Source organism: Polistes canadensis, unplaced genomic scaffold (genome assembly GCF_001313835.1).
Source record: "Polistes canadensis isolate GaletaPanama2010 unplaced genomic scaffold, ASM131383v1 scaffold_431, whole genome shotgun sequence".
NCBI lineage: Eukaryota > Metazoa > Arthropoda > Insecta > Hymenoptera > Vespidae > Polistes > Polistes canadensis.
In genome coordinates, this window is record NW_014569978.1 from 29,440 (window position 1) to 41,974 (window position 12,535).

The following is a 12,535-nucleotide window of genomic DNA, read 5'->3' on the forward strand; positions in this document are numbered from 1 at the left end:
TATTGAAAATGAAAAGATACCGTTCAGTTGTAATTAGTGTTGCCATTAACTCGGTTTTTTTGAAAAAGTGACTGATGCTGTGCGTGTACATATCGTGTAAAAATAAGTAGTTTATATGTAAATTTTTAAGCATATAATCATAAACATTAATTTGTTATAAATTTAAATTAAGATGTCTTCTTTGTATTTTATGGCGATAACGATTTGTTAATTATCTAAGTATTTTGCTTACAAATATATTTAAATTTCAATGTACTCTCGGAATATTTTCTATAATTTTTATTAAATTTTTATTAACATCTTCACTTATGAATGTATATATTATATATTTCATATTTAGTAAAATTTTAGGTGAAGTGATCACACATAGTTGATATACGTATCCATAGATGATATATGAGTACAATAATATGCAATCTACTACTCATATCATACAACATTGTTATTAACAAAAGTTTGCATGGCGAAAATAGGAAAAATTAAATATGGATAGGCAATAAATAATTGTTATTTTTCTACTTATCTAATATAATATTAATTCTATATATTTTAAACAGTTCACTAGTTTATTCTCATGTGTTATTAAACAGGAGCTTTTTCAACGAGCTTAAACCAATATCCACATTCACAACGTCGTGGAGTTCCTTCATGTAACCACATCCAGTTTATATGCGAATGATCTTCTTCACAGATACATCCAACCATACGACTATCAAATGCACTTGGTACCAGATTTGGACATTCTTTTGTGCCAGGTCCACGTTTTGTAACGTTCAAGTTAAAAGGATCCTGAGAATATGACAAATGACCTACTCAATGTATTTGGAGGAGAATATACAAAAAATAATCAATACAATTTTAATAGATAACAACGTCAAATAATATTCACGCAAATAATACAAGTATGTAATACATTAATGAAATAATAATATAGAGTGAAAATAATAGAGATCATATTTGAAATCATATATACTGACGTAAATGACAAGAACTTACTTCATCGCCAGCGGCTATAGCAAGTTTTTCTCGTTTTTCTATTCCCGTTGCATGTTCCAATGGATCAGCACACTCTGTAAATGACACGATAAATTTGACTATATCTACATTATCGTCGGACAAGACAGTAAAGCTCATACTTTGAGAACTATCAATATATTACGTAATTAAGAAATATCTAAAGTGGAGAAAATATAATCGGTTTAAAATTGAAAAGTAGATTTAAATGGATTACCTCGTTTGATATATCTTGGTGCACTGTAAGATATCGAACGTCGACATGTAAGTAGAATCGCACGCCCATAAGAACATGCCATTTTGCAAACTTTTGTTAAATCCTACCGTATACTTTCCTCTTTAACGCCTTGGACCGAAAATGAACGACCTGGTCCAACTATGAAATAAAAAAAGATTGGCAACCTTATACACCATAGGTCGACCACCGATATTGGCGCCATTGACAGTGGTAGGAAAATCGTACTATGCTTGATCCGTTGTAAACTAACCGTTGCAAGCTCACGTGTTAAAAAAGGGCGCCAATTTGAAATTTGAAATTGAAAATTCGTTGTGTTAGAAACGCGGGAAAAATAATGGCGTTCCTTACCTATGGAAACGTTCGTTAAATCTCGAAAGAAAATAAATATCTCAAGAGATATATTTATTAATATAATTTAGTATTTGAATGTAAGCGATGGAAAATACGCTTTTTTTTCCTATTAGTTAGATGTTCTATCGCATATTATTTACAGAGCTTTACCCTTCTGTCACATGAAAGACCGATGTACCAACTATAGTTCTACGTAACTTGCGCCAGTGAGCGACGGGTGAGCGACTCCTTCGGACGATTGGTAAAAAGACTAATTAAAACAATTAACTCTGTGTTTACAAGCTTTCATTTGTATTTAATATAATAATAGACCCACGATAATTACATTATTTAGATTTCAATAGCGAATATCAAATAGTATACGACATTACATTCAATGGAAATTTGCGCGTAGTTCTATAAAACGATTTAAGATAATATTATTATAGATGTTTAATCAATTTTCAATTCTTACAAGCAGCACGATAATCTTCTACGATAGAATATCTCTTCAAGGACCTTAATAAGAAGATATTTAATACTTTTGCCTCTGAATCTTGAGAAAAAGAAGAAGAAATTATTTCTTTTAAAATGGATAAACCAGTTTCGTCGGATATCGTTTTAATAGCGGGTAATTCACATCCAGAGTTGGCTAATCTAATCGCCAAGTAAGTTATATTTTAATCAGTTTTACATTTCCATCTTTTTACGTAAGAGATAATTATGTTCTCTTGATTAACTACATTACTTTATCGTAATTGGATATATTCCCAAAATTAATTATCATATAAAATACTTATGTTTACACAATTTGATAAACAAAAATTCTTACATTAAAGTATTTTTCGTCCTTTTTTTTTTTTTTTATATCTTTAAGTCGTCTTGGTGTAAAGCATGGTGGATGTTCCGTATACCATAAATCGAATCGTGAAACTATGGTTGAAATAAGTGATTCTGTGCGAGGTAAAGATCTATATATAATTCAAACTGGTACAAAAGATGTTAATAATAATATAATGGAGCTCCTGATCATGGCATACGCGTGTAAAACATCATCAGCAAAAAATATTGTCGGAGTAATTCCTTATTTACCTTATTCTAAACAATGTAAAATGCGTAAGCGTGGTTGTATAGTTTCCAAACTCTTAGCAAAGATGTTATGCAAAAGCGGATTAACGCATATAATTACTATGGACTTGCATCAAAAAGAAATCCAAGGCTTTTTTGATGTTCCTGTAGATAATTTAAGAGCCAGTCCATTTTTATTACAATATATTCAAGAATCTGTGAGTACGATTTCTGTTATATTTAAATATTTTCTTCCATAGCTATATTCTTCTTCTTTACGTTGGATCAATAATAATGGGATATCTATTACTTCATATTCTATATTCCTGCCATTATTAGATACCTGATTATCACAATTCTGTAATCGTTGCAAGAAATCCAGGAAGCGCAAAAAAAGCAACTAGCTATGCAGAAAGATTGCGTCTAGGAATAGCAGTTATACACGGAGAACAAAGAGAGGCCGAATCGGATATGAACGATGGACGTTATTCTCCACCAGCACTAGCTTCAAGAACGATGGAGGTAGGCGTGGGTGTACCTATGCATCCTGCTAAAGAAAAGCCTCCGATCAATGTTGTAGGAGATGTGGGAGGACGCATTGCCATTATGGTGGTAAGAAGATATTCTACAAATTAATACGTATATACTTAACTTCTTATAATTATATATTTATTTTCATTTCATTAGGATGATATGATAGATGATGTACAATCTTATGTAGCTGCGGCTGAAGTACTTAAGGAAAGAGGTGCATATAAAATCTATGTGTTAGCCACTCATGGTTTGCTCAGTTCTGATGCACCTAAACTTATCGAAGAGTCACCAATTGACGAGGTAATGAATTCTTCTGCATTTCATTTTAACAAAGTCGAATCTTTTAATAGCATAAGAAACATTTACTGTGTGACAAACTAGTTGGATTTTAATATTTTTCTCAGGTTGTTGTGACCAATACTGTACCTCATGACGTACAAAAAATGCAATGTCCAAAAATCAAAACTGTTGACATAAGCATTTTACTAGCCGAAGCTATTCGGCGCATTCACAACAAAGAATCTATGTCTTATTTGTTTAAAAATGTTACATTAGAAGATTGAAAATGTGTAGATATTTGTATAATTTACAATAAAAAATCTAAATTTAGCAAAAACATAAAATTCAATTTCAATTAAATGGCTGAATACTTCATATTATTCAATATTGGGATAATGTAAAACATATCTACGTTTTAATTGTGCATACTATTTTTATAACTCACAAATTATTTCTTAAAAAGGATGAAATATTTTAATTACCAACAGATGTAAGTTTATTTCTTACACTTGATATTTCTAAAATTTGATAAAATATTGTAAAAGTTCAAGAATTATAAATTCGATATACGAGATAAAAGGTATGCTACATAATGTAATTTATATTTTTTAATTTAATCACTCAACCTGAGCAAATTTCTAATTTATTATTTACTATCCATGAATGGAATTATTATATAGTTTTACCCATAAAGTCAGAATATATTTCATTTAAACAGATATCATTTTCAAAAACTAATTTGGTATAAATGTTGTTTAAATCGTGTTAAGAAGAAATGACATAATTACTGACTTGTGTAAAACATGAAAGTATTTTTATGTTTGCCATATCACGCTTATGTTAATAATGTTATTCATTTTACATTATTAGAAAATATTATGTATTTTATTATCCAAAATGAATAAATGTCTATTATTGAATTAAGATTCTGGGTTTAACATGTATACGTAACAATGTAAAGAATTGCTGCATGTTGCGATTTGTGTATGTGGTAGAGAGAAATCAGTAGTTCAATACATACGCCTGTAACCATGGTAATAATTGCTGTCCTACGAGATTATATTTATCATCTTCATTTGATACCTATTTTTTAAATATAGTTTGAAGCTGAATATAAGCAAAAGTTTCTAATTGAAAACTAATAAGAAAATATTAGAAATAAAAGAATATTATTGAAAGAGAAATGTCACTGGAAATTGAAACTGAAACTGAAGCTGGTTTAAATAGAATTTGTTTGTTATTACAAGCTGAGAATAAGGAAAGAAGAAAGCATGTTTTGAACGAAATTCTAAAGGCAATATTTGAAAGAGAAGAAATCCTGGATACTGATAATTTATTAAAAATATGGGAAAAATTAAATAGACCATTGATTAGATTGTTAAATGACCAAGCAGAAGTTTGTCGAGATCGTGCCGTAGAACTGTTAAAGAAGTTTTTGAATTCATTGCCTCCTCATGACAAACATATTATTTATGTGATTCCAGTATTGTCAAGACGCTTAAGTCCAGAAGAATATATAGAACCATCTGAAGAAGTAAGGCTAAAATGTATTACTCTCTTAAAAGTTATTATTTTAAAATATAAAGACCATATTTCTGTATATATGGATGAGATAACAGGAATTCTTGCAAGAACTGTTAGGGATAAATATCCCAACGCTAAAAGAGAAAGTTGTGAATGTATATCAGAATTAGGAAAAACTGTATCTAGGCATTTTTATACCTATTCTGAAACTCTAATAAAACCAATATTAAGTAATTTTAGTCATCAACATTATAGAGTCAGAGTAGCTTCTGTTAAAACAATTGGTGATGCTATTCAATACGGTAATAGCAAATCTATAGAAGAAATTGCAACACCTTTAGCTGAAAGACTCTTTGATCAAAGTGGAGTTGTTAGAGCAGGTAACATTTTAATATATTACGCACATACGCACAATTAATAATAATAATTTGTTTCGACAATAATACATCATAATTAATGACTGTATAAAGCTGTTATAGAAGTAGCAGGACATTGGCTAGTAGAGTTAAGAGATAGATACAGTTGGTGGCATAAAATTCTTCCACTTATTTTAACGGGTTTTTATGATGAAATAGAAATGATACGTATTTCGGCAGCAAAAATGTGGGACAAAGCAGGTCAATTGTATATAAAAGAAAATCAAAGTGACGAAAAGTTTAAAGATAAAATGGACTTTCTCGTAGAGAAACCAAAACATTATCCACCTAATAGTATGTTTTCAGTTAAACATATACAGTAATGTAACATAATATTCATTGAAACATTGTTTTTTCAGTTACCAGACCAAATTTAGGATGTCGTACTATAGTTCAAGAAAATCTATGTAAACTTGTTAATGGAATAACACGTGAACTTGATGACTGGATGGCTGATATAAGACTTCGTTCAGCACAATTACTTAGCGTTTTAATACTAAACGCAGAAGAATACGTAACTCAACATATAGAAAAATTATTACCAGCAATTTATAGGTATATAAAACATTTTCTTTACTTAACTATTATATTATTGTTTAATTATATTTTTACTATTTTTTTTTTTTTTTTTTTTTTCTAACAGAGCTTGCAACGATGAAGATAAAAGAGTTGTGGATAATATAGAAATTGCAGCAGAATATTTAGGATACTTTGTACCTCCACAAATTTATTGTCATTTAGTATTGCCAATGTTGGAAAACTCACCTACAGCAGGTCATTTAAGAGCATTTTCTGCTATTATAAGATGTACAGAAAAAAATATTCTTTTACCCCATATAGAAAAAATCAGCAATTTCTTACAACAATCACATATTAGCCGTAGCAAAAAACGTATTTACCAGCAACAACTTTTATCTTGCTGCGATTCTCTTTTAACAGTATGCAACAAGGTTTGGCTTTTCTCTTAAACTTATTTATTTCTATTAAATTGATAACATCATAGAGAAAACCAATGTTTCAGGAATGCGTCCTTATTTCCGAGAATTTATTTACTGTCATATTTACTTGTCTGGCTATGAGTACAGAGAAGTTTATTTCCAAAGAAGCAGATCGATTATTTGATGTGCTCGCAAGCATAGAATCGTTGAAAAATACAGAAGATCTGTTTCTTCATCATATGAGAGCAATACTAATGTCTATTTGTAATAATTGTGATTCGTGGACAACACATAGTCCAGAACATCAAATATTTCGAACATGTTTAATACGTACTTCGATCGCTGCTGCTAATTATATGGATATTGTGCTACCGATACTACAGGATATTATGACCAAAAATACAGACATGGAATTGCGATTGTTATATTTAATATTACTATCTGAATATTTGTTATGCAACAAGCAATCTCTCCGATGCATCATAGATTTTGCTAAATTTGTAAATGAAATTTTAGAAATATGCATTATTCCTAATCTCATTTGGTCAGCAGGTAGAATATCTGAAGCATTACGTACAGCTTCTATTTCATGTTTGTGTGCTCTTCTACAAAATGATATTCATTCCACGCATGTCAAAGATTCTATTGCTATTGTTAATGAAGAAATAGACAAGGAAACGAGTGAATGTAAAATCACAATATTTTCTACCATAGAAAATTATTTATCCATTTTCGATAGAATTATTCCTATTTTGATTACGCTTGTCGATGATAATATGAAAAAAACTAGGCTTTATTCTTTGCGTGCTATTTATTATATGATGTCAATTGGACATAAGTTGTCTTGCATAAAAGAAGATCATATTCATAAAGTATCCACGAGTGTATTGAAAAGATTAGATGACGGTTGCGATGAAATACGATGGGCAGCTCTAGAAGCTCTTGTAGAAGTATGGTTTACTATTCCACAAGATTACAATATAATTTGTTGTAAAAGTTATATAGATTCCCTCTATACAACAGTATTGATACACCTAGACGATCCGGAACCAAAGTTTCAAAATTTTGTATTGGGTAAATATTCCGCTTTATAAAATCTTCTAATATATTTTTATTTTGAAAAAAAATAATGAATATTATATCTCTTTTTCAGATGTATTGATACACTTGGCAAGGATTTACCCTGAATTATTGGTTGAAAAGTTAAAAAACTGTCAAACAAACTTTAGAAACCAAACTGGTATAGAAATAATCTTAAGTCATTGTCACGAATTGTTAAAAAACAATTAATAGACATATACTGAATACTTTTTAAACTTTGTTGACCGTGGAATAATGTTTAAAAAGTACGTGTAATTTATTCAGAATAATAAAATTTGTCACTTAAGTAGGAAGGAAAAAAAAACTCAATAAAATAAAAAAAAAATTCGATAAAATTTACGCGTGCACACATTTTGATTTATCACATATATTAAAAAAGTGTTGCTTTTATATATTATACCACTAATTATTTAAAAAAGATTTTATTTGCACGTAAATTTACGTGATTATCTTATTGAATTAGATATTGTTGGAAGAGAAAAATAACCTCTTTCTAAGAGATAACAGGAAGTACCCGCCCTGTTAGTTGTCGCCATGTTGTTCGTATCTTCCGCTTGCCAAAGCCCAAAGCAGCGAGAAGAGGGGTAGGACAAATAAGATTAATATTCGTCGCTAATACCAAATAGCCTTTTTTTTTTGGAAACGAATCAATTATAGTGTTATTCATTTGTTCAACAATCAAACTATTCGGTAAGTATGAATAATTGAATTAGGTCGAATATACTTTTCTCCAGGAAAACTATATTGCCATAGAGTATACGCTTATCAATCGAGCAAAACAGTTGATTTGCATTTTGTCTTCATCGTTATTTTTCTTTTTTATCAGTATAATATTGATGTACATATTTGGAAGCGATTGTTATTTAATCATATAGTTGTCCGGTTCTTCTCATTTCAATGATTATTACATATTGGTACGATCTTCGTCAGCGTATGATAAGTTGAACGATATACATACTTTCTTTCTTAGTTCGTTAAGATCAAATTTAAGCATTCTAAAAATATTCGGTGATTCCATAATATATATATTTCGTCTATGCGTACACGTCTCTCTGTGTACACCCATGTACACGCAAATATATATTACTTAAATTCATGGATCTTTTTATAGTAATAGTATTCTATCTTTTAATGAGAGCACTATTAGTACAAAGATTTCCAAAATGAAAAATCTTTTATTCTAATATATTACACCATTATATATATATATTATTGTATTGTAATTTTAGCAATGTCCGATGCTACTACTGATCACGTGGATGTCGTGGAGGATGAATTGGAAGTCGAATCAAATTATAAACCTCCTCCAGAGAAGACGATTGAACAAATTTTAGAAGCGGATAAGGAAGATGAAAGTTTAAGAAAATATAAAGAGACGCTGTTGGGAGAGGCAAAAGCTGGTGGTGTGATTGTTGGTACGTATCTCTATCTATATGTAGCTTAAGAAGAGTATCTTAGAGGTACCATAATATGTTAATAATATATTTTCGTAGATCCCAATGATCCTAGAAAAGTAATAGTTAAGAAATTAGCACTTTGCGTAGCCGACCGTCCTGATATGGAATTGGATTTGTCTGGTGACTTATCGCAATTAAAGAAACAAACTTTTGTTATCAAAGAAGGAGTTAGTTACAGAATTAGAATTGATTTTATTGTGCAGCGTGAAATTGTACATGGATTAAAATACGTCCAGAAAACTTATCGCCTAGGTGTACCAGGTGCGTTTTCTCTTATTTTGTTAACTTATTAAAAATGCATATTGTCACACTCTATATATATAATAATATTAGTATTATTCATTTGTATATGCTTTCTCTAATAGGAGTCACAGGTAAACAAACTGGAAAGTTGTGTGTTTATGTATATAAAGTTATAATATTTGATAATATCACATATTTTTTATTATAGTGGACAAAATGGCACATATGGTTGGATCATATCCTCCAAAAACTGAAGTACAATCATATACCACTCCTGCCGAAGATGCACCCGCAGGAGTTATGGCACGAGGTTCGTACAGTGTTAGTTCTTTATTCACTGATGATGATAAACACGAACATCTGAAATGGGAATGGTCTTTTGAAATTAAAAAAGATTGGAAAGAATAAATCTATGCTGTCATTCCATTAAAGAACAAAAAGAAAATATGAGAGAACGATTTTTAACCTTACAATCATTCGCAATTATAAATATAAGGATAAGAAGAAATACCACCGTAGATATACTTTGATGAGTTTCGAATGATTTTGAGTTGTGGTTGGTGATACCATAAGAATTAATTATACATACTAAATAATAAGAGAAGAGAGAGTGACATATATTGGTATTTATTTAGCATTCACTTACCCATTTATAATCAACTATTCACAAATGTTTGACTGGCAAAGTAGAATTCATTGTGTTTATAACGAATGATCGGTAGATAAATGTACCGCATTGTAGATTAGAATTAATCTACAGGTGTGTCAAATGTTGAAGTATTTAAAAGTGGAAAGTATTATATAATTTGTGAATGAATAATTTAAATGATATACAATAATGATCCGGTGATATTTATCTATTGAAAATAAAAGAGAAATAAAAACAACAACAACAACAAATTATAAGGATTTTGGATAGCACGATCTTTAAGGCGTTCAAGTTTACACATACATAATATTTGAATTTAATAATTGGATATCATATCGCATAAAAATAAAATTTATACTTCTATTAAGATGAAGGATTAAATCGAGTGGCATTATAAAAAGTATATAAACTCTAAATTATTAAACATTGTTTATCAAAGAGTTTATTATATTGCTTCCTATTTGAGTGATCATTTGTAAGAGTACACAAGTATCTTACTAAAGTATGTGTATATTTATCAAAATTAAATCGAATGCGCATCACGGCTAAATATGATTAAAATACATTGATATTATAAATTTTCTGTTTGTGAGCTTCCATAGAAAATTATAATCTTTATTATAAGCCCATTAAATTGGGGAATAGCTTTGGCGATTCATTTATAGGTTTATCATTAATACAAAAGGATATTAGAATGTTGACATCACAAGGGATAGCGCACATTACATACATTAGTAATTGTAAAAATGATAATATCCGATGGATCATTCAGTACAGACTGTGCAGCATTTTAAATAATGTCTTTGTATATGCTAAGATTATTCGTAACCTAATGTAACATAATTATCAACAATGTAGAATAGACCTTTTATACCTCACAACAAAATCATAGTTGCTAATGCTGCAATAGATACAAATTTATGAACGTTCAAAATCTAAGAGGCGTTCCCAGAAATATGTGATCAGAAAGAAACCTCTGTTATATCTAATATCTCTTGTTAAATATTATTTCGTAATATATTTTTCATGTAAAAATGCTATCGTATGATCTATTTGCACACTATTACTTTCTTTAGTCTTTTATATTAATAATCATTTTTTAATGTATTGCCTAACGGTATGTCGCAAGATTTGCAAATTATGATTGCAGAGTCTAGTAGCTTGTTGTCTCTCATGTGTATTATGTGTATTTATTTGTATTACGCGGTGCATTATATATTGTAATCGTTAATATAGTTGCTGTATATTAAATATACATTTTATACCTTTCTCTTCCAGACATCTTTTCTTGCTAATCACTATTATTATTTTAATTAATTGTAATTATTTGTTTTGTAAAACGCTAACGCGCTAGCTGCTGACATTTGTCGTCGCGGAAATACAATTTATTTGTTGAAGTATGTCCATTAATAATAAAAATATCATACCACTTGATATGAAATATCTGACAAGCATTGTGGATGACACTGACTGCATAGATAACTTGTGTTAGTCACGGCCACGGTCATGGTCACGGTCATGGTCACGGTCACGGTCAGGAATATCCTCCACTTGAATATTCTATAGTCGCCGCCTATTCTTAGACGAGTCAGTAAGCTGTTAAAATGTATGTCCGTTGCAAATATAGTGTACAATTTCAAATGTTCCGTTTCTCACAGAATCGTCTCGTTGATGCAGCGAAATTTACTGAACCATTGTGCACAATTTTTAAAAGAAATCTAAAAAATTAATAATGACCATGTGTAAAACACATAGAAAACAAAACAAAAGAATGTATTCATTTTATTTTGATAAGACACGTTTCGATAACAATTGATTAACCAAATGTTATTCAATGCTATAGAGACATTTATGCATGCAGGCGTAAGATCATTTAAATATCGCGCCACATACTCGTAATCGATTTCGATACGATATTTTCGATAATCGTTTCGTCATCGAACTATCGATTACAATCCATCGTTCGATGTTTTTCAATCATGGAGGAAGTCAATATATCATCACAAGCTCTCCACGTCTTTCGATCTCTGTTTGAAAATCATATATCTTGATAATTTTAATTGAAGATATGCTCTTATAAAAGTCATGCGTTTTTTCGCTAATAATATCACTTCATTTCATTGTGTACCAATCGATTAGACGTAACGACAGGTGACATTAAAGATTTGTAAAATTTTGGATTTTCTCTTTTTCTTTGAAAAAAAAAAAAAAACAAGAGAGAAAAAAATGGAGGGAAACGTAAAATCGAATGAACAAGTTCATAGAAAGATTCAAGTGTGCCTTCAAAATTTGGCGCTTCGCAAATTGAAAAGATGTACTACTTGTGTAAAAAACGATAGTCTAAATTCAAATGTAACTATCGATGCGCCAAATCGAGAAAATTCAAATTCAAAATCGTTTAGTCTCGAAAGTAATTTGAATGAATATAGCGCGAGTAAGGAAAGAGTAGATCTTTTTCAGGATTTTAGAGTTGAAGATTTAAAAATGAATATTCCAAGTCAATGTATAGGATCTCCTACAAAGAAGATTAAAAAATATGTTGGTCAAAAAGATAACGGTTACCTGAATGATACTAGAATGGATACGAATATGAAAATACTTTCTCGAAACGGTCGATTTTCCTTGCCAATTTTGAAAATCGAATCTTCGGAAGACAGTAGTGATATCATGAAGATATCGAAAGGGAAGGAAACGGTGAAGGAACAAAGTTTTTCTATAGACGGTAATCATTGAGAATGTAATTT

At 30.0% G+C, this 12,535-nt stretch overlaps 3 protein-coding genes across 4 annotated transcripts; 2 read left to right on the forward strand and 1 right to left on the reverse strand.

The window, feature by feature from the left end:
- Nucleotides 1-264: 264 nt before the first annotated feature.
- LOC106792444 (cytochrome c oxidase subunit 5B, mitochondrial-like) lies at nucleotides 265-1,505 on the reverse strand. The gene is made up of 3 exons (XM_014758871.1): nucleotides 1,232-1,505; nucleotides 997-1,070; nucleotides 265-789 (listed from the first exon to the last, which is right to left on the reverse strand). The coding sequence occupies exons 1-3, from the start codon at nucleotides 1,311-1,313 to the stop codon at nucleotides 583-585; spliced, it is 363 nt and encodes a 120-aa protein (XP_014614357.1). The 5' UTR covers nucleotides 1,314-1,505; the 3' UTR covers nucleotides 265-582.
- A 250-nt stretch (nucleotides 1,506-1,755) lies between these two features.
- Nucleotides 1,756-3,794, forward strand: LOC106792443 (phosphoribosyl pyrophosphate synthase-associated protein 2). Its single transcript, XM_014758870.1, has 6 exons — nucleotides 1,756-1,844; nucleotides 2,064-2,250; nucleotides 2,460-2,868; nucleotides 2,990-3,262; nucleotides 3,338-3,484; nucleotides 3,589-3,794. The coding sequence occupies exons 2-6, from the start codon at nucleotides 2,174-2,176 to the stop codon at nucleotides 3,745-3,747; spliced, it is 1,065 nt and encodes a 354-aa protein (XP_014614356.1). The 5' UTR covers nucleotides 1,756-1,844; nucleotides 2,064-2,173; the 3' UTR covers nucleotides 3,748-3,794.
- An 837-nt stretch (nucleotides 3,795-4,631) lies between these two features.
- LOC106792440 (rho GDP-dissociation inhibitor 2) lies at nucleotides 4,632-11,225 on the forward strand. Of its 2 annotated transcripts, XM_014758865.1 has the most exons (9): nucleotides 4,632-5,367; nucleotides 5,458-5,697; nucleotides 5,763-5,958; nucleotides 6,047-6,353; nucleotides 6,425-7,415; nucleotides 7,495-7,609; nucleotides 8,670-8,857; nucleotides 8,936-9,160; nucleotides 9,351-11,225. In XM_014758865.1, the coding sequence occupies exons 1-9, from the start codon at nucleotides 4,647-4,649 to the stop codon at nucleotides 9,548-9,550; spliced, it is 3,183 nt and encodes a 1,060-aa protein (XP_014614351.1). In that variant the 5' UTR covers nucleotides 4,632-4,646; the 3' UTR covers nucleotides 9,551-11,225. The 2 variants fall into 2 exon arrangements, with proteins under 2 accessions (XP_014614351.1, XP_014614350.1); XM_014758864.1 differs by lacking the exons at nucleotides 4,632-5,367; nucleotides 5,458-5,697; nucleotides 5,763-5,958; ... (1 more) ...; nucleotides 6,425-7,415; nucleotides 7,495-7,609 and adding an exon at nucleotides 7,962-8,132 and having other exon boundaries at nucleotides 8,672-8,857.
- Nucleotides 11,226-12,535: the final 1,310 nt, after the last annotated feature.

Coding starts and splice junctions, on each gene's coding strand:
- LOC106792444 (XM_014758871.1), bottom strand. CDS start 1,313: ATGGCATGTTCTTATGGGCGTGCGATTCTACTTACATGTCGACGTTCG. Junction 1,071..1,231: donor ACCAAGATATATCAAACGAG/GTAATCCATTTA, acceptor TGTCATTTACAG/AGTGTGCTGATCCATTGGAA. Junction 790..996: donor CTATAGCCGCTGGCGATGAA/GTAAGTTCTTGT, acceptor TCATATTCTCAG/GATCCTTTTAACTTGAACGT.
- LOC106792443 (XM_014758870.1), top strand. CDS start 2,174: ATGGATAAACCAGTTTCGTCGGATATCGTTTTAATAGCGGGTAATTCA. Junction 3,263..3,337: donor GACGCATTGCCATTATGGTG/GTAAGAAGATAT, acceptor TCATTTCATTAG/GATGATATGATAGATGATGT. Junction 3,485..3,588: donor AAGAGTCACCAATTGACGAG/GTAATGAATTCT, acceptor TATTTTTCTCAG/GTTGTTGTGACCAATACTGT.
- LOC106792440 (XM_014758865.1), top strand. CDS start 4,647: ATGTCACTGGAAATTGAAACTGAAACTGAAGCTGGTTTAAATAGAATT. Junction 5,368..5,457: donor AAGTGGAGTTGTTAGAGCAG/GTAACATTTTAA, acceptor GACTGTATAAAG/CTGTTATAGAAGTAGCAGGA. Junction 6,354..6,424: donor TTTTAACAGTATGCAACAAG/GTTTGGCTTTTC, acceptor CCAATGTTTCAG/GAATGCGTCCTTATTTCCGA.